The sequence below is a fragment of the Ictidomys tridecemlineatus genome, chromosome 8 (assembly GCF_052094955.1).
Source record: "Ictidomys tridecemlineatus isolate mIctTri1 chromosome 8, mIctTri1.hap1, whole genome shotgun sequence".
In the NCBI taxonomy this organism is placed as follows: Eukaryota; Metazoa; Chordata; class Mammalia; order Rodentia; family Sciuridae; genus Ictidomys; species Ictidomys tridecemlineatus.
In genome coordinates, this window is record NC_135484.1 from 75,936,938 (window position 1) to 75,959,036 (window position 22,099).

Sequence of the window (22,099 nt, forward strand, 5' to 3'; positions counted from 1 at the left end):
CTGTTCTAAGAAGTCCATCTGTGCCATGGAAGCACTCACCACTGCATTGCCTCCGTGTGGCTTAGATTCTGTTTTTTTGTTCTTTATCACATGACCTTTATTTACCCCAGATAACTTTTTGACACTAAGCACTTTTTTTGAACATTGAGCACCCCGTGTTTAGCACTATATAATCCCCACTATACTTGGAATCATATAGATATGGACATGAATATATTTTAAAGGTTTTACTGTCTTATAAACTCAGGTCAAATCATAGTAATTTAAAGCATGCATGATATTCTATGAAAGCTCAGATAAACATAATGGAATTCTTTTTTTTTTGCTTTTATTCTGACACTCACATGATAAGTATATTAATTAGCACTCTTCAAAATTAATCCCAGTGATTAATTTTAGCTATCATGCTTCAAAAAACACGTTTAAGTTTTTGCCTTCAAATGGTGTTTAGGATAAATGCCTATACATTTGAGACATTGTTTTTAGAGCAAAACAAGATTAACATAAATCTTAGCTCTCCTGAAGTTTGTAATTTAAAAAATGATATCAGTCCAAGAAAAACAGATAAAATTCAGAAAAGAATTCAACTAAAAAAAATAAACTCAAGAATACATAAATAAATACATTGGGTAAGTAATGTACTTACTGTGTCTATTTATAAAACTATTATGGTTTAATTTTTTAAACCAGTAATTTCGAAGTAATGGTTTAGTGAAGAGGATTAAATATTTAAAGTCTGAAGTGAATTTGTATATTTAATGTTAACACCATTGATTCATGTCTTTTAATTTATAGACTTGATCCAGGCTACCAATGAGACCAATGTTAATATCCCTCAGATGGCTGACACGCTCTTTGAGCGAGCAACAAATAGCAGCTGGGTGGTTGTGTTTAAAGCTTTAGTGACCACACATCATCTCATGGTGCATGGAAATGAGGTAAGCTAGATAAACTAATTTTGGGGAGGAGGTGGGTGGGTAGAGGAGGAAGGCATTTATGGAAGAATATGGCAATGTTAAAAGAGTATGGCTCTTTAAATTTTTGTTAATTTGGAGAAGAAGAAATCCATGGTTCAAAATCACCTGGACAAAACCATAATCTTTGGGGCTGGGTATGTGGCTCAAGCGGTAGCACGCTCGCCTGGCATGCGTGTGGCCCGGGTTCGATCCTCAGCACCACATACAAACAAAAATGTTGTGTCCACCGAAAGCTAAAAAATAAATATTAAAATTCTCTCTCTCTCTCTCTCTCTCTCTCTCTCTCTCTCTCTCTCTCTCTCTCTCTCTCTTCTCTCTCTCTTAAAAAATCATAATCTTCCATTTGGTTATTTTTATGAAAATAAATTTTAAGTTAGAGCTGGTCTTAGAGATACCAAAATACTGAACATTACTTGTGCCTAAAACATAAATACTATATAAGCCTATTAGTGAGGAAAAAATTGTTGTTAGGGTAGAGGAGCAATAAGACTATTTTCCCCTTAGAAAATGTTCCTTATTCCTTTGAGTGAAAATGGCTGTTATAAAATACTTAATTTTGGAAAATAATGATAAAATTACAATTATTCCTTTTCTATGGAATACCTACTAAATTCTATGAAGTTTTCAGTATTCCTATTACATGCAGAAATTAAAGATCATAGAATTTAATTCTAATTTAGTGGGTATTAGTCAAAGTTTTTCTCCCTTAGAGAACATCAGAAAAATATAAAGCATTATGACCAATAAAAGAGATCACAATGAAAATTTGTTTAAAAAAAAAAAACTTCCCTATGGTCAAAAATTTTTTAAAAGTCTGATTAGACATTTAATTCTAATTTTTGTGTTTCAGAGATTTATTCAGTATTTGGCCTCTAGAAATACATTATTCAATCTCAGCAATTTTTTGGACAAAAGTGGATCCCATGGTGAGAATATTTAAATAATTATCTTTGCTAATGCTTTGAGTTTAATGGGAGGTTATTAATGTGGAATCACTGCAACTCATAGCTTAATAAATATTTATATTTATATTTTAAGAAAAATATAAAAGTAACTATATAAAAGTAATTTTTGAATATTCAATTGTAGACAACTCCATATTAATTTTATTTTTTATCATTTTTGATGTTCAGTTTAGAAATTAACTGTGGGTATACTAGACCCATAGATGGTTTATGAAGGTGCAGAAGACAGTGAAATGAAAGATGCCATCTAAATTTTTTTTAATGATTTAAATATTAAAGAAATTTTCTTTATGGATTTATAGAGTTTGAAATGCAATAATGTTCATTCACCATACTTATGGCTGTCTATATGGCAAACACATCAAACAGGTAGACTATTAGCAGAGGGCTACTTGGATTAAATATGAAACATGTTGTTATTGAAACAGTGAACAAACATGCAAGGAAAAATCAGAAGAGACATTGTGTACAAGGATGGTCGAATAACTAAACTAGTTATTCTGATTTGGCTCTGGAAATAGGAATTTAAATGAGGTCTGCTGATACATTATTTGACCTCATCATTTAAGGAGTTAAAAAAAATTCTTAGTACAACACAAAGTATCTTATTAATTAATTTTATTTCCTCTCCCTTCTCCCCTAGGTTATGACATGTCTACCTTCATAAGGCGCTATAGTAGATATTTGAATGAAAAGGCTTTCTCATACAGACAGATGGCATTTGATTTTGCCAGAGTGAAGAAAGGGTATGATATTTTTCTTTCCCGTGTTTACTGGAACAGGATACGTCCTTGAAGCATACTTGATTTATTTTAACGAAGCTTATGTGCCAATTAATTTTGATCATGAAGGCCTAGTTTACAACCACCTGAAAGATGATCAATAAATAATGTTATAGAAGTTAGCCATGAGGTTGCCATATGCATTACTTTGTTCATGTCTTCATGCAAAGAAAATCTGAGTAGCTGCTCAGAGTTTACATGGTCTGAAATTTTATTTACTAAAATTAATGCCAAATTCTTAAACACATGAACACCTTTAAATAATTGAAGAGGGAGAGAATTGGCTAGAGGTATTTAAAAGTAGAGTGGCAGTAGATGACAATAGCTATTTCAGGGGTTTTGAGGTAAAAATTAAAGTGCGTGTGTTGTGGAATCTGTTTTGAAAGAAGTAATACTGTCCTAAGAAATAAACACATTTCATAATCATACTAATTATTAATATTACCTATTGATTAGAAAACCTCATTGAAATACTTGAATTTTAACCCATAATTACATTTATTTACCTCTAAATAGATGTTTGAATCTCGTCAAGAGTGTTCAGCCAAAAGTTTGTACACATCTTTTATCTGTTCCTAACTTAAAATAATGGTAACGTATTGTAGAAGATTTAATATTTTTATTTTCAGGAACCCACATGAAAAGATATATCTGTGTCTTTGTCATAGCTGACCTGAACTTAACTTTGAGCTACCTTTTCAGCATAGTGATGGAAAATGCAAACTTGCCTTCTCAAAATATATCAGTTTCTTCTAGGTGAATACTTCACAAAACTAGGGTTTTTTTTTTTTCCTGTATCCCCTTATCATTAGAGATGATTCTAGATCATACACCGTCCTCTGACTTCTGCCACCATTCCTGATGTTCTCAGTTTATTGTGACTTCTCTGTAATATGTCCATGACCTTCTTAGAAGACAGTGCACCCCCATGTGGGCCCTTAAGGACACTCTGGGATGCTTTCTCCAGTGCTGGGAAGGGAGAGACTCTGAAGGTGACCATTATCAACCTGGGTATTTCCTTCAGCTGTTGTGATACTGCCACTCCTTGACTATTGCTGAATGCAGGGACTCCCTAAGAGGTTTGCAGATGTATATAGGGCACACTGTCCCTTCTGATGTCCCCTCCAGCACCAACCTCCAGTCGGGTGTTCTACCGCTAAACTGCCATCTCCATTTGAGCAACAAGTACATGCCAACATGCATTTCCTCACTGGATGGTGGTAGCATTCCCAGGTCTACAGGTTTTGTAGACTTCCAAGACATGTTATCTCTTTCTCAAAAGAACAAAAAATGGCTATTGTTTGTTTTACAGATTTTTAAGAATCTATTCAAAAATTCAACTGACCTCTTTTATCAGGCTGCATTGCTTTTCTGCCTGAGAGTAGTGCAGATAGAAAGAAAGCATCACCTGTGTGGTTAAGGATTGAGAATGCACAAGAGGATATAGGAATGGGAAATAGCTACAACCTCATAATGCCTCATGTTGACCTCACAAGATGGACATGAACATGGGAAGGGGGTAGAGCTTGGAACAGTGTGTGTGTGTGTGTGTGTGTGTGTGTGTGTGTGTGTGTGTGTGTGTATGTGTATGTGTGTGTGTGATGTATATTTTGGATTTCCTGTAAGCAAGGAAGTTTTATCCTTTTCTTTTTAAAACTTATTGTAGGGCTGATGGTGTAATGAGGACAATGGCTCCTGAGAAGCTACTAAAGAGTATGCCAATACTGCAGGGACAAATTGATGCACTTCTTGAATTTGATGTATGTATCTCACCAGAAAAATGTTCCTTATATAATCAATATTGTCTTTCCTTTGAAGATGGGCTACAGGTAAATCCAGAGATTTCCTCAGGAAGCAGCTTTAGGGTTTTTTTTTTTCTTCATTTAAATAAATTTGATGAATACTTAGACTGTTAAGCACAATAGAGAGGATTTGGGTACCCCAGTTTGGAAGTAGCTTGTCAAGTGTTTAAGTCATGGAAAAATATGAGTCCTGAATTCTTGGAACCTTCTGTTCTGAGCAGGATAGTGGCCTCCTATTTGTGCTTGACAGGATGAGGTCATCTACGAGATGTTACCTGCAGGCAGCTAACTTACTTGATCTGCCGTTGAAAATCATTTTATGGGGATAGCTTAGGTGACACTGCACCAAAGAGAATTAATTATCTTTGGTTCTTCCTGGCAGTGTCAGTGATTGGTGTCTTAAATCTATATCTGTATTTGGCTGTGGTGGCAGCAGCTACACTAAGCCACACATGTGATAAAGTCACATAGAACTAATTACATACACACTCACAAATAGGTACAAGTAAAACAAGGGAATTGGAAATAAGATTGGTTGATTGTGTCACTGTCAATATCCTCATTGTCGTATTGTTTTTGACTATAATTTAAGATGTTCCCTTTGGGAGAAACTGGGTAGATGGGATATGAGATCTCCCTGTATTACTTCTTAAAACTGCATGTGAATTTACAGTTACCTCCAAATAAAAAATTTAAATAAGAAAACCTGACTCATGAAAATAAGACATTTTTTTCACATGTTGGAAAAATTTTAACTCACTTCGTCACTTAGTCATCTGTATTTTTATTGTTGCCTAATACAAAGGCTTTCCTCAAATATTAGAAGCTTAAAGTCTCTGTTAAGATTATGTGACTTAGTCTATAATTGAGCCCTGACATGCCACCTAACTCCTGTGAAATTTCAGTAAAGGCAGCAAACCATCTTGTTGGTTTTGATAGATTTTACAGTAAGGACTTAACTACACATCTATGGAATGAGTTGCTTCTCTTAATTTTTTTTTCCTTTCCATTTATTTTCCTTTGCTTTATTCGCCCTTGGTAAGGGTTTTTTTCTGCCTTAAAGGAAAAAAGTCATAAAAGCAGTGGGGGGTGGAGGGGACAAAGTCTAAGAATTGTGAACAAAGACTGAGGAGTGGGAGAAAATATTCTTCTTTGTTGGTAATGGCATATTTAGTGAATGGTTGAATGGCTGTGAGTCTCAGTGTTTTAGAAGTAGCTGGCTAACAGGCTAGGATTGTGGCTCAGTGGTAGAACACTTGCCTAGCGTATGTGAGGCACTCGGTTCAATTCTCAGTATCGTATAAAATAAATAAAATGATGATCTATTGACAACTAAAAAAAATTTCTTTAAAAAAAGAAGTAGCTGGCTAAGATACAACCCCTCCATTCTTCCTGAGATCACTACAGGCTCCTTGAGCCTGAACCTTCATGGTCACAGAGACTTTAAGATAGAGGAAATAGAAGAAATGTAATTTAACCTGGTAAAAGTAATAGAAAATCAGGTGTCCAAACACTGAATTTGACGGATCTGTGGTTCATTGGTCAACAGAATGTGTATACATCTTTAACAGCCTAGTTTCATTGACTTAAGTTAAACTAAAAACTAAATGCAGAACAAGATGCCATCCATCTTTTGATATTATTAGTGTCACTAAAGTTACAACATTTGTAGAATACAAGTGAATTTCTTAGTAATTGGATTTCTTAGTAAAATTACACTTTAATGTGATTTGGGAAAAATATTGACTTGATGATATGCAGCTGACATTAAATTTTCATCTGTTTCCAGGTGCATCCAAACGAACTAACAAATGGTGTTATAAATGCTGCATTTATGCTTCTTTTCAAAGATCTTATCAAACTTTTCGCTTGCTACAATGATGGAGTTATTAACTTGCTCGGTAGGTGAAACTACATAAACTTGTTGGGCAGATGGGATATGTGGTAAAATTGACAAACTCTGTGGGATGAGTCTGTTGTCTCACTTCTTGTGCAGTAAAGTGAACCTTGGCAGGAGCAGTATTGTGTAAGAAACCATGATCCTGAATAGGTCCACAGATGATGGTGCTAGCAGAGCAATGTGGACTAGAGAAGGACATTCATTTTTAAGATATTTCAGTGTAGTGCTCGCTTCGGCAGCACATATACTAAAATTGGAACGATACAGAGAAGATTGGCATGGCCCCTGCGCAAGGATGACACGCAAATTCGTGAAGCGTTCCATATTTTTCAATCTAATGTATGAAATATGATATGTCAAGAGCTTTGTAATGTTGTGAACAACCAATAAAAAAAATAAAAAATTAAAAAAAAAAAAAGAATCAAAGACCAAAAAAAAAAAAAAGATATTTCAGTGTAGAGAGTTTGCTACTGTCTTCTCAGGTAAAAGGAATTAGTCATCAACCTGTTCTTTGGTAGGGGACTGTCTCTCTGGACAAGGATGCTATGATGGAAGCTTAGCATTGATCTTGGGCGTTGGCTGACTGAGGACTCAGTGGTAATGATAGACATTATCAGCCTTGGGAGTGGGAAGCCTGTGTCATTCAGCCTATTCACAACTTCCAATTCTGACATCATGGCCACTTCCTATGGTGTTCTCTTATCTCTGATTATTGAGAGCCTGTTTGTTTTGCATTCACATGAGATAAAAGTAATCTTGTGCTATTTATCTATTCTGAAGGTCCATCCACTGTCATTTCCCCAAAACTTCTTGTCACCATGCTTCAATTTAATTTTTCCAAGTCCCTTGTCATCCAGGTCAATCATTGATTTGAAGTAGTTCCATGTGCCTTGTCAACTTTCCTTTGACATAAAGTAGAAAATCGGATACACTGCTGAAAGTTCAATTTAGTAGGAAGATTTCTTTCTACTGTCAAGGTCATCCCTTTGTGGAGATATGATTCATCAGATCACTTCCAGCTGGTTCTAGCATGAGGAGCCATCTCTAAACCAAACTTGAATTTTTTATTCTTCAGAAGCTAGTCATAAGGAGCTCCCCAGAGGCCATAGGTATGATTTGAGGGAGAAATGGACAAAACAGCAATATAGAAGAGAGAGTAGTTACACTGGGAAGATAAACCTTCTGTTCATACAACCTACCTGCTGATTCATGACCTCCTTAAAACTGATCTCTTACTAAAACTTCCATTTAATAATGGAGTGTACTTGTACTTATTTACCTTTATGGTTTTGTATATTAAATAACACCCACTTTAGGTCTGAGGATCACTTAAAGTTCTGTGATCAGAATCTAAGTCTCTAGAAGTAAACCAACAACAATTTTTCCAAAGGAGTGGCTATCTGAAGATGCGGCTCTGCTCTATAGCACAAGAGGCCTGTACTGGAGCATTTCAGAGGCATTCTATAATATTTAAATCTGCTGCAAACATTTTGAGTACCTTTAGATCTCATAGAATGAAGCCCATGTAGCTTCAGGTTGGATTAATTGTGGAACCTGGGATAAAGAAGGGCATTTCACAATGACAGAGGGGTCAATTATCCAGGAAGATATAACTGTCCTTGGTGTGTATGCACCTAAAATCAGAGCATCAAACTACATGAGGCAAAAACTGACAGGTCTGTAAGGAGAGAGAGATGAATCCACTAGTACAATTAGAGATTTTACCACTCTATCAGAAATGGACAGATTCCCCTAGGAAGAAAATCAGTAAGGACGTATTTAAACTTAACAACATCAATGGAATATAATGGACATCCACAGATTATTTTATCCAACAGCAGCAGACAACACATTTTTCTCAAGCTCGCATGGAACATTCATCAAGACAGATAAAAATCTGGGCCATAAAACACATCTTAACAAATTTAAAAGAATATAAATAATATACTGTCTGCTTTTAGGTCACAAAAAGAATTAATCTGGAAATCAGTAACAACAACAAAAACAACCACAAAAATCGGGAAAATCCCAAAATAGGTAGATATTAAGCACCATACTTCTAATTAACACATGAGTCAAAGAAGAGATCTCAAGAGAAATTCCAAAATAGTTTGAACTAAATGAAAATGTAAACAAAATCTATCATAAAATGGGGGCTGGGGGTTGTGGCTCAGTGGTAGCATGCTTGCCTGGTATGCATGGGGCACTAGGTTCAATTCTTGGCACCACATACAAATAAGTAGAATAAAGGTCCATCAACAACTTTAAAATATTTTTAAAAAACCTATCATAGAATGTGGGATTCAGTAAAAGCAGCACTTAGAAGAAAAATTATAGCATTTAATGCATTTACTAGAAAAAAATGAGGTCTAAAATTATTCACCTAAGCTTCCACTTTGGGCAAAAAGAAAAAGAAAAGTACATTATCCAAAGTAAGAAGAAAAAGAAATAGTGATAAATTAGAGCACAAACCAATAAAATCAGAAACAGAAAATCAACAGAGAAAATTAATAAGACCAGAAGTTGGTTCTTTGAAAAGATTGATAAAAGATCAAGTCTCTTGCCAGCTAACTAAAAGAGGGGGCAGGGAGGAAGGTCACTTTACTAATATCAGAAATAAAGAGTAGACATCTCTACAAATCCTACAGACCTGAACAGGATAATAAAAGAATGCTATGACCAACTCTGTGCTCACAAATTTAATAACCTGTATGAAAAATTTCCCAAAAGACACAATTTGCCAAAATATACACAATAAGAAATAGGCAATCTAAATAGGCTATAATGTACAAAAGAAATTGGATCAATAATTAACAACCTTCCAAAATAGAAAGCACCAAACCCCAGATGGATTCACTGGTAAATTCTATCAAACATTTAAATGAAAAATTAAACCAATTCTTTTACAGTCTGCTCCAGAATATAGTAGAATAGGGGATGTTCATAATGGGTGAGGTTATGCATGTGTGGAGTCAGTGCACATCTGGAAAATCTCTGTCCATGTCCATTTAATTTTGCTAAAACTTAAAAAAAAAAAAAAAGGAAAAAGTCTTAAAACAAAATTGGGCATGTCCCTTTCCTATATGCACACTCAATCTGATTAAGGTCCCTGTTTGAGGACCTGGAAAAAGTACATTCAGCAGTGTTCAGTGACCTTCATCAGGATATATGGACTTCACTAAACTCATATTGCTGGACCTGGCTCAGAATTTCTAATCCAGGAGATCTGAGGTGGGGCCTAAGAATTTGCATTCCTAATGAGGACCCAAGTAATGCTGTTCCTGTTGGCTTGAGGACTTCAATTTGGAAACCACTATAATTAGAGCCACTACCAGATGCTGGAGATTTGAACCCACACTTTTTGCATGTTCACCCAAATTGCTAATTATTAATTACATTAAAATCTAATATAATATTCTTTCCTGCCTAGCAGCTTTAAAATCCATTCTAATTCTCCAGATTTTTGCCTTAAAGTTAAGGTTGCTAGATTCAGACAAGTACTCCCTCCCCACTTTTTTTTCTGAATAAACACCCTAACTTTCACAAGAGAGACCACAGTGAGGCTGTCTGGAACTTTCCCACCTATGCAATAATTCAGTAACTCACAAGATCAGACTCCTGTCTGACTTTCAGCTATGACAACCCTGTGGCTGCAAGAGATAAGATTATTTTAGGGGAGGAGTGCCTTTGTCTGAACTTGCCTTAAGCCAATAATTTAAAGTCCTGTGTTTTCATTTTCTTTTTGAAGCTCTCCAGTGGAGACCGGAGCAGCTGTCCACTCTGTGTTTTCATTTGCCTTGTTCCTGTTGTGGTTCCTATCCCATGGTTTGACAAGCTGCATTCCAACTGCTCATTTCACAAAAACTTAGGTGATAATTTAAGTAATTGACTTGCTCCTGTATAGAGCATGGACTTTAAGGATCCCATTTTCCATTAGACATAGAGGATGATCACTTTCATATCTAATTGGGTTACATATCTAACCCCAATTTGACAGTTTGAAAGTCTGTTTTCTGCATCTAATTCAGGTACCAAATACTGTGTCTATTCAAGAAATAGAAACTGCTCCCAATATTCTAAATAGAAAGGAATTTAATGAAACTTGAAGCTATAATGCAGGAATTGAGGAGTCATATCAAGTGGCTGTGGCTTTAATCATTACTCCTCAAAATCCAAGAAGCCAGCTGGGTACAGTGGCACATGCCTGTAATTCCAGCAGCTCTGGAGGCTGAGACAAGAGGATCACTAGTTCAAAGCCAGCCTCAGCAACAGCGAAGCACTAAGCAACTCAATGAGACACTGTCTCTAGTAAAATACAAAAAAAGGGCTGGGGATGTGGTTCAGTGGTTGAGTGCCCCTGAATTCAATCCCTAGTCCCACCACAAAAAAAAATTCAAGAAGCTGGGGTAGAAAGTAAAATGCTATTGGAGAATTATCTCACATGTTGATGATCTTACCTATCACAAGCAATAGCTGAAAAGGCACAGAAGAGGAACGTTTCTTCAGTGTTAGCTTCCAGATCTCCCACAGGTCTGTCTCATTTGTAGTGCTAAATTTGTACCCAGGACCCTGGCTTTAGAAGAATCCAGAGAGAGAATGAAGGTCTGATGCACCAATCATCAGCATCAAAGTGGTCTTAAAGGTTTCATCTTTAGTGGGTAACAATTCTTGCCCTACATGCAAAATTTAAAACCAAATATATCTTTGTATCAGGTTAGAGATTTTATCAGTAAATCAGACAGAGTAGACTGTCCTATTATCTTTCACAGCTACACTTACTTCTCCTTCCCACTCATAAATGAAAGCTTTTGCTAAAGTTCACTTCTAGCCATTTACTTATCTGCTTTTTCTGTATATTTTTCATTGGGAAACACACACACACACACACACACACGACTATTATCTCTATTTTGATGAGCCTTAAATCCATTATTGTAATTCTTACCTTTCTTCTGAACTTCAATTTTGCATGTCTTAGTATTTGTGGACACTTAAATTTAGATGTTGTGTTCTTACCTAAAACTCTGAGTATCTAAAACTGAACTTTTAAACTTACCCTTCCTAATCTCCTTATTTCTGTTTATATATAATTAGTCTTTTAAACCTGAAACATCAGTTATCTTTGAGTTACTCATCTTCCTGAAATCCACAGCCAGTCAGAAAAAATTCTCTCATCTTGCTTTATTGCCATTTTTGCTTCAGGAACATGGATTTAGTGTCTTTGCAATTAAACATGTTCAGTCATGTGATTCTTCTCTAGTGTTGTCCTGAACAGCTACTTAAAGATGTTCTACTCTACTTTCTCTTTAGGAAGACTTCAGAGAGAGAGAAGGTGTTAAGAATGCAGTTAGTTTCTCTTTACATTAAAATAATAACAATTCAAGTGCTGACAGTGTGGCTTAGTGGTAGAGCATTTGCCTAGCATGGGCAAGGCCCTACGTTCAACCCCAGAAATGCCCTACGCACAAAACAGGAAAATAATAACCACTCAAGACTCCCCCTCCTTTAGTACCAGGGACAGAACTCAGGGGCACTTAACCACTAAGCCATATCCCCAGCCCTTTTTGTATTTTATTTTGAGACAGGGTCTCCCTAAGTTGTTAAGTGTCTTTCTCAGTTGCTGAGGCTGGCCTTGAACTTTCTATTGTCCTGCCTCAGCTTCCCAAGTCACTGAGATTACAGGAGTGCACCACCATATCCAACCATTCAAGACATTTTGTTAAATGTAACTTGAAAATGTTAGTCTACTGGCTACTAGCACAAAGGGGGGAAAGTTGTGCCTTTTTCTATTAAAGATTTTTCAAAAGTGGTGGAAATATGTGTTCTTGCCTTCTAACATTGTGGTGAGGTGCTGCCTTCATTCAGCATTGTCAAGCTGCTCTTGTTGAACTTATCTAGAACATAGATATGAAGAGAGTATCCTCACTGTTATGTTTTTCGTTTACCAGATAGTGCTAGAAACTAAACTTATAAGTATTTTGTGGGTTAGTTTAATAAAGGACTTCCTGACCGGTACTTTACAGGTAATGTTAGGATCAGTTTTGATGCTACAAATCTTCACAAATGTTTTATCACTATCATGAAACTTACTTCCAAGAAAAACATTCCTGACAAATAGGCATTAGTAATAATGGAAAAATCTAAGCTTGTCTCTCAAGAATGAGATCCCTTTACATTTGGTTTCTTTCCTAGGTTACCCTTCAAAAATTAATACTAATATGCAAAGGAGATTTATCAGAACTTTGCAAATATTCATGTTACAAAGGTCAAATGTGATCATTTCAAATACTGAAAGATATGTTATCTTCAGTATAAAGAAATATAGAGTGTCATTTTGGGGTTTCCTATCCCTTCTGTAAAAGAAGTATTTTCTCTAGATCCTACCCTGATCTCTGAGAACAAGGGAACCTCATATATAAGTATATAGTACAAGCTTTGCATATGTAAGTATATATATAAGTATATAGTACAAGTTGTCTTTCTGTGTTGTTACCACTATTATAGAAACAGCTGTGAGATTATAACCTAAAGCTATAGTGATTTAATGTGTTTTTTTTTCTAAATCCTAACTACCATGGAAAATACAGAAATCCAGAGGAGACAGAGAAAATTTTTTTTTTATTTTGATGCAATTGTTTATTTTTTTACTTTGTTTTGTTTTTTAATGTATTGGGAATCAAACCCAGGGCTCATGCATGCTACACACTGAACTACATCCCTAGTCCCTAATGCATTAGTTCTAAAGGAAAATCTAGATTTTTCAGTTTGTGTCACTGCTTGAAGATCAAATAAATAAATTTAGATTACAGTAAAAAAGTAATTTAGATATATGAAATTGTTTATGTGAAGATTGTTTATAAAGAGAGGGAAAATTATATTTTTCCATAATAATTTCTTACTTTCAAATTTTTATATGAAAAAAAAAAGATTTCTTATAGTGTCATGATTCTATTGATAGCATTGCGAAAACAGGATAGAGTAGATAAAGAAAATATCCTCAAATTTAGCCACTTTTTGAAAACCTCACTTCTCTCTCAAATCTTAACAAGTAAAAAACAGTGAGTGTTTCTTTTCTTGATCTTTTGGCTTCCCTTAAATACCCTACAGGGGAGGTCTGTGTTAAAAGTAAAATTACCTGAAGACTGTCAACAGAAGGTAATGAGTAGCTGTCCTACATAATTAGTTCTTTGCATAATTATATATTATTAAACTTTTCTTGAGAAAATTAAAAATACTTTGAGGTAGTAAAATTACATATTGAATGACATAAAGAACTCCCAATTATGAAAGACTATAAAAGTAGCATGTGTTTAATTATTTGCAAATATAAAATATTGGACTTATAAAGAAGATACTTGGCCATCAGTTATAATTCATTGCTCTGCTGTGTTGCCATCTACAATGTCAATAATTATTGACTGAATGAATAAAGTGCTGGTTTTCCTTAAAACATAGATGAGAAAAACACATTTTCATACTGCAATTATAACAGAGCTATGCTAACTTAATGACTGTGAATTCTAGTGTTGGAAGTGCAAAAGAGAAAAGTGAAGTAATTCTATCATTTTTCAGTCTATAAGGTTGAGAAAAAGATAGAATTATAGGCTGCAAAGTCATAACAGGTTTGGTAAACCAAATGTTATTCATAAAACTCCTCTGTTTTGGAAAGATCAGTAGAGTGAACAAGGCGATTGAGGGGGAGGAAAGAAGGATAGAAAAGGGAAGAGCAATGGAATGACTCTGACCAAACTTCAAACTTGCAGATGTACGTACATGAATATAGCACAGTGAACCTCAGTATCAAGTATATCCACAAGATACTACTTTCATTTCTTTATTTGTTCTTTTAGATAGATATTATTCGTAAGTGGAATGTAACATCCCATTCTTGTATTTGCTCATGATATGTAGTTTCACTGATTGTGTATCCCATATAGGAACATAGGAAAGTTATATCCAATTCATTCTACTGACATTTATAGTCCTATCCCCCCTACCCTTCCTTCCCATTTTGTTCTTCCCTCCCCCGCCCTTATTGTGTGTTAGTATCTGCACTTTAGAGAGAACATTCAGCCTTTGGGATTTTGGGATTGGCTTATTTTACTTAGCATGATAGTCTCCAGCTCCACCCATTTACCAGCCAAAGTCTCATACTTTTTTAAGGCTGAGTGATATTCCATTGTGTATATATACCACATTTTCTTTATCCATTTGTCTGTTGAAGGGCACTTAGGTTGGTTCTATAGCTTAACTGTTGTGAGTTGAGCTGCTATATACATTGATATGTCTTTGCACAAGACACTAATTTTTTAAAAACTATAAATAAATTGCAGACAGATCAGTAGAGTAGAGGGACGGGAGTGGGGAAGGAGAGGGAGGAGGAAGTGCTGGGGACTGAATTAGAGAAAATTATATTCTATGCTTTTGTGTTTATGTCAAAATGAATCCTATTGTTTTATATAACTAAAATGAATCAATAAAAAAGATTTTTAAAAACCCTCTATTTTATAACAAAAATACATTATAATGTTTGAAAAAAATCATTTTTGACCCATAAAAGCAGCTATTAATTTATATAGAATACTTAAAATTTAAAGAATTCTTTAATTCAGAAAGATTTACAGATTATCATCCTACTATATACATATAGATAGATATATTGATTGATTGCTTGATTACTGGTTTATAATGACCTAATAATAAAATAGGGATGCTGTAGAATACAGTCAGAAAATTTGAGGCTGTTATTAGAAAGAATTTGTTATTTTCTAAGACTAAATACTCTGATATATAGATCATGAATTGAACCTTTTAGACAGTTCATGTATCTTTCTACTTTAACTTTTTATTATTTAAATAATCTCATATGAGATATATGACTACGTTAAACCATACACCTTTCTTAAACTACTCAGGTCCCTTTTAATAATTATAGGTTTTGGTGCCAAGTGTTTTGATTCAAACATTAAGCTTTAAGTAGTAATCCCAACATAAGCTTGGAATAAAATAGAATACTCCTTTCAAATTGCTTATTACTTTATCTCTTATAGAAAAGTTTTTTGAAATGAAGAAAGGACAATGTAAAGATGCTCTAGAAATTTACAAACGATTTCTAACTAGAATGACACGGGTATCTGAATTTCTCAAGGTTGCGGAGGTAAGTAATATCAATCTTTTTGGGGAAATGTAATTTTAAAACTACTAGTTCATGTATCTGTAGTGTATAGCAGAATGCATAATTTGGCAAGATATCAGCCACCAAGTCACAGTGATTGGACTAAGAGTGGCCTTAGAAGTCATCTCACCCAACCTGTTATTCAGAGCTATAACCTACACAACCTTCTAATCAAATGATGATTCTACAATCTTTCTTGTCTAATAAGATCATTTCTGCATTGCAAGATGGTCCTTTGCAAGATACTCTATCCTCCCTAATGGCTATTTTTTATTCCTCATTACTGAACCCTAGATTGGTTTTAGAAAAATCTGTTCATTGTTCTTAACTTGTAAGTCATAAATTATGACCTTCCTTACATTGTCAATGATTGATGCACAATGAAAAATAAAACACAAAGGATAATTCATTTTATAAAGTTTATAAATTGTTTCTTTAGGTTATTTCTTTATACCTAATCATAATAACCATAATTATATAGTTTGTGATCCTGAGGCTATCTGTAAGTTGTTATATTTTTTTTACAAAATCCAATTATTGAATTTATAATACTGGTTTGAAAATTTTAATATTGCTATTGTAGTCTTCTGGAAGGATGATCCATGAGTTTTTATCTCACATGACAAATAAGTGATTCCTAGAGACTAACCAAAGTGCAGTGTGACGTAAATCTGAGGCTCAACAGCAAAACATACAACACCATGGGTTGTGGAGCATTGATGCCATCCTGTGTTATTTATCATTCTGAGAATATAACCTAAGGACACACGTTTTAGACACACAATTTCAAAAGTGTCATAAGACACACATTATCTTTCAGGCCTCATTTATTCACAGTAGTAGTAATTGTCTCACTCAAATGAGATCAAAATACTATCACAAAATGCAGATTCTTGAACTTCAACACATATAATACATAATCAGAATGAAAATCTGTTTTTAAAAATAATATAGGAAGTAAAAGATAAATATGAGCTTATATAGGTTACCTATACACTAAAGCAAGCATGTTTTTGTGTGTTTACTCTTGGATTTACTGATGTTGGTTGTCATTAAGAAAGAATAGAACTGCTTAAATTTTTACTTTTGCTACTACATAGATTTTATTGTCTATTTGGTATGATTTTCCCATGATTTCACCATAATTATCATAAATCTAGTAGAATTATGCCCAAGCACTCAGAGCAGAAGATTATTTCATTGTTCCACTAAATCCTGAGGCACATGCCCCTCAATCTTCCCCTTTGTTACTGGGTGTGAGTAAGGTCCTGGACATGTGACAGTCTGAGGAATATACGTCTCTAATCAGCAGAAAGGCTGGGCTCAAGAGCTCCATGAGAAAAGGGCTGCTTATTTGTCCACTCTAATTTTTACATGTAAATTTGATTTTATTTATGCCTATGGATACCTCGTGTTAGCACTAGCTAAACTTAGGCCATTAAAAGAGTTTGTCTTTAAATAACTGAATAATAAATAATGCATTTTATTTGAACATTAAAAGTAAGATTTTTTTATAGAATGGATACTAATTGGCAACATTATTTTGAATAGAATAAACATTTAGACCACAGTGTAATAACCCTAACCATTTGTAGTTTCTTTCATATTTTAGTTGTGTTATTCATAATTTGAAGGCAGTGCTGAGTGATTATGATCATGATTGGTTAATACAGAAAATTTTCAACAGATGTGCAAACCTTTTCTCTCTACCATACAGCACTCATGAGGTATATGGGTTCATACTTTGTAAAACTACTTGTAGTTAGTACATTTTGCCTGAATAGCCCATAGAAAACTTTTAGAATTTCATTGAAAAACTATAAATAAGGATGGAGGTATAGCTCAATGGTAGAGTGCTGGCCTATCATGTGCAAGGCCCTGGATTTATTTCCCAGCACCACAAAACAAAATAAAACAAACAATGCATACATGCATATTGGATATTCAGGAAATATTAACAGTAAGTTGTCCATCATGTAGAGTAGTTGAACAATTTTCATGTTGTTTATTTGTTTTTATGGGGTGCTGAGGATTGAACCCAGGGCCTCACTTGTTCTAGGTAAGTGCTCTACCATTGAGCCAACATTTTAGATTCTTACACTGAATTCTCCTAAGGCAGATAACTGAAACTTTGTAAAATGATTGTTGTACATGTGTTTGGCATTTCTGCTAAACATTCTTCCTTTTTGTAGAAACAAGTTACTCTTATTTGTCTCCCAGAATGTTTATAGATAGAGAGTAATAGAATTTCTGTCATACACCTCACCTCAACCCTCCAATCACATTGTGCTTCCAAAGTTTAGGGCAGTGAAAATAGTAACCTTGACAAGGGATTCCTACATTGTATCTTTTAACAAAATTATCCATTTAATGGAAGCACATCACCTTTTTCCAAAGTGATTCCAGTATTAGATATTCAAAATATATTCATTTTTTAAAATGCTTCCACCATTCATATTAATATTTTTAAATTCACTATGCAAAGAGGTATTAAAGTATAGTAATAAATGGAATGAAGTTACTTTAATAATTCATAATAATATAAATGACATTAGGGAGGCCTCAGTGACTTCTCTAAATCCAGACATTAGTCATTAGAAGGTAAAATCTGAAATGCCGAATTACAGCATGATTGGATCCAGAGAGATGAGGGGCCAGTGCTCTATATCCACAACTGGTCTCAACAGTGGATGGTTTTGCTCCCCTCTCCGCTTTAGGGAACATCTGGAGACACATTTTTAGTAGTTACCCTAAAGGTAACTACTACTAGTCACCCCTAAGGTCACCCTCTATCCTACTAGCATCTGCAGAATAGAGGCCACAGGTGTTGCTAAGCATTCCACCATGCACAGATCAGCCAACAAAGAATTATCTTGCCAAAATCCCAATACTGTCAGGCCAAGAAAGATGGCTCTAGCCATTAAAAAAAGAAAGAAAGAAGGATAGATAGATAGATAGATGGAAGGAAGGAAGGAAGGAAGGAAGGAAGGAAGGAAGGAAGGGAGGGAGGGAGGGAGGGAGGGAGGGAAGGAGGGAAGGAGGGAGGGAAAAGAAAAGAGAAGAAAAGAAAAGAAAAGAAGGAAGGGAGAAGGTAGTCAAGACACAAATGGTTTGGGGGTCTTTGTTTGTCTGTTGCAGTACTGGGGATTGATCCCTAGAGCATTCTACCAGTGAGCTACATCCCTGGACCTTGTAATTTTATGTATTAGGGTCTCACTAAGTTGCCCAGGCTGACCTCAAACTTGCAATCCTCCTGCCTCAACCTCCCGAGTAGCTGGGATTACTGGCATGTGCCACCTTTCTCTACTACAAATGAGTATTTTAATCTCCTATTTGCTATATTGCCTTCTTAAGAGCCCAGTGATTTTACTTCATGCATTTGCTTCTGTGTTTCTTTCAGCATGACCAAAGCACTCCATTTCTCAAGGAGACCTTGATTTAACCTACTCTGTTTCTTCAAGCATCAATTTCATTATCTATATAAAGTGATAAAATTAAAAGTGATATATTATCCTCAACTTTTTATTTTGAACTTACAAAAAATTTTGGTAATTTTCAAATCTACAAATCTATTTTCTCATATTTGCTTCCACTCCCCCTCTTTCACCCACTTACTCCCATGCTGTCCAAATTACCAGTTTGCATGTTTTCACCCTGTAATTTCACTTCTGCAAATATATTCTACACAAACAAAATGGTGTGTGCAGTATTGCTTGCAAGAGACTGGAAGCAATTCGAATGTTCATTACTCAATGACTCATTAAATAAACCAAAAGACAGGGAAATTCTATACAGATTTCCATACAGCTTTCTAAAAAATGAGGACATTTACTGGGCTCAGTGGAGCATGCTTCCATTGGCTTGTGAGGTTGAGGCATGACGGTTGCAAGTTCAAAGCCAGCATCAGGAAAAGTCAGGCACTAAGCAACTCAGTGAGACTCTGTGTGTAAATAAAATACAAAATAGGGCTGGGGATGTGGCTCAGTGGTTGAGTGCCCCTGAGTTCAATCCCTGGTACCCACCCCCCCAAATGAAGACATTCTGTGCTTTGATATGGATGTGTCTCTAAGATATATTACTGCTCAAAAAATATAAGTTCAGTGTATATAATATGCTATTATTTGTATGAGAATGGCAAAATAAATGTATCTATTTATTTCTCATAAATGATTCTCTCTGTGGGGGAGAAGATGGAAACTATACCCTGAACAAGTTATTAAAACTATGTAAACATTCAGGGTCCAGAGAAACTTAGTAGGCATGATTATTAAAATTTTGTCTAAGCAGCTTCTTAGATTTTAGTTGCTATTAACCATGGAAGATACTTTAAATTTTATGCTTCATTTGATTTTTCACTTACTTTTGGATTCTAGTAAAATTTTAGAAATTTGTTATACATAAATATATTAATAAAATCATTGCTCTGTTGAATGGAAAACCCAATAAAGAGCATATGTTTAAAGTGAGCTATAACTATGTATGAATTCTTTTACACAAGATTGAGCTGCGGTTTTATTCTTTGTGGTGATCTTCCATTAATTGAAAACAATTGTAAAAAATCCCACTAAGTCTCCTCTCTCACTCTCTCTTTAAAAAAAAAAATCCCACTAAGTAATTTCTTATTTTTTAAATCCACAGCAAGTTGGTATTGATAAAGGTGACATTCCTGACCTCACACAGGTAAGTGACTCTCTCAACGGAAGAACTCAGTATGCATGAAATTATTACTCCAGATGTTGTCACAAATAGGCATATTTTTCTGTGCTTAATGGATTTTGAATTTAGGTCAACCAACTTTCTTAGAAATTATTCTATATTACCTATTCTTTCTAGTTATTGACTATGTTTCTGGAGGCAATGGGAAAGTTTTCCTGCCCTTAAGATGTAATTTCTTCTTCAGCGACAACTGACTTTACTAATTGAGTTCATCTTTTCATTCGTGAACTCAAGTCAGAAGGAAACCTTGAATAATGTTTAAAAAAAGCTATGAAAAGCCACTATTAAAAAAAGCTATGAAAAGCCAACATTGGAAATTTCTTTCCAGCTTGTCCTCCTAGTTTTTCAAGGTGTCCCTTATGTGAAGAAGGCCAGAACTCAGATGTCACAGTCCTACTACATACGCTGAGTCTGTCACCCCGGTGAAGAGAAGGAATTCCTATACATAAAAGAAAAACGATTTTTAAAAAAAATATAGTGGTGATAGATCAGTGATTTGGGGAGTGTCCATCTAGTAAGCAACAACAATAGAGGGGCTCGCTTATCAATCCTTTTATCTGTCAGGAGAGTACAGCATCCAACTCCTGGGAGAGAACAGGGCGTCATTCACAGATGCAGAATAGTTGTACAACTCTTCTCATAACCGAAAGAAGCAGTTTTTGCTTAATCACTCTGTAATGGTAAATTTCAGTCCCAAATAGCATGTCCTTTAACTAGAAACAATGTTATTTTAGAAATGATGGGAGAGAATATAGAACTGCTATCTTATATACCATGACAAATATTATGAATTTTTCGGTCTATAAATTTAAAAAGTCATGTAATAGAAGAAAATCATCATAATAAGTTACCCACTTTTTAGTAGTATCAAAGTGCTTTTAATTGTTTGCTATCCTTAAATGTCTTTAAATATTTACATATTTAAAATGTTGATTTTTAAATTTTTATTAAAAATTGGGAACACACAAAGAAATAGTTTTCTGCATGTGTATTATTAAAATACCTCTCAAATATCAAGAATTCTTCATAAGTAAAACTTAGCAGTTCAAAATTTGATGACATGTGTGTTTTTTAGTTTAAAAACTGGGAGATAACTCTTTCTATTAGACAGAATATTCGTAAAAAATATTTCTGCTACTATGAGACAATAGTATTCTTAGAGTAAATGTGTGCCTGAATAAGATATTAAAATAATTTGAGTAGGGAAAAAATTAAGGTTACATAAAATATTATTTTAAACTCTCTTTATTAGGGGCTGGGGTTGTGGCTCAGTGGTAGAGTGCTTGCCTAGCACATGCTGATCCTCAGCACCATATACAAATAAATAAACAAAATAAAGGTATTGTGTATGACTAAAAATAAATAAATAAATATTTTTTAAAAAATATCTTTATTAGAAGTAAATTTCTTTGTAATTCATTAAACAAAAATGACTAGTTTCATTTATACATGCTTTTATCCAAGATAGATAATATAAATTAACTTTAAAAAGATGTACATTAAAATATTTATCTCAATGAACTCCTTTTAGAAATGAAAAGTCATCTTTATTTTAACACTGTAGACAAACCTCACTGTAAGATAAAATGAAAACTAGATATTTTGTTAAGGAAAGGAGCTCAGTTAAGAATAGGTACTGACGTCCATCACATTCCACTGTCCTTGCTAATCCCCATTATCCAAAGTACGTGTATGAAGACACGAATTGGGTGTCAACAAACTTTATATACAAACAGAGATATGAAAAATTGTGGTATATATGTGTAATAAGAATTGTAATGC

The 22,099-nt window shown here is 34.5% G+C and overlaps 1 protein-coding gene and 1 non-coding gene across 15 annotated transcripts in view; both read left to right on the forward strand.

Annotated features, from left to right (window-relative positions):
• Snap91 (synaptosome associated protein 91) overlaps window positions 1-22,099 on the forward strand; it is a 123,210-nt gene that overhangs the window by 42,141 nt on the left and 58,970 nt on the right. For all 14 annotated transcript variants that reach the window (XM_078019658.1, XM_078019660.1, XM_040283023.2 and 11 more), the window contains exons 3-9: window positions 796-938; window positions 1,828-1,903; window positions 2,586-2,688; window positions 4,391-4,484; window positions 6,316-6,427; window positions 15,477-15,583; window positions 20,240-20,281. In XM_078019658.1, coding sequence (XP_077875784.1) covers window positions 796-938; window positions 1,828-1,903; window positions 2,586-2,688; window positions 4,391-4,484; window positions 6,316-6,427; window positions 15,477-15,583; window positions 20,240-20,281 — 677 coding nt within the window. The remainder of the gene's footprint in view (window positions 1-795; window positions 939-1,827; window positions 1,904-2,585; window positions 2,689-4,390; window positions 4,485-6,315; window positions 6,428-15,476; window positions 15,584-20,239; window positions 20,282-22,099) is intronic.
• On the forward strand, window positions 6,650-6,756 carry LOC144366413 (U6 spliceosomal RNA). Its single transcript, XR_013425516.1, has one exon. It is a non-coding gene; the product is annotated as a U6 spliceosomal RNA (small nuclear RNA).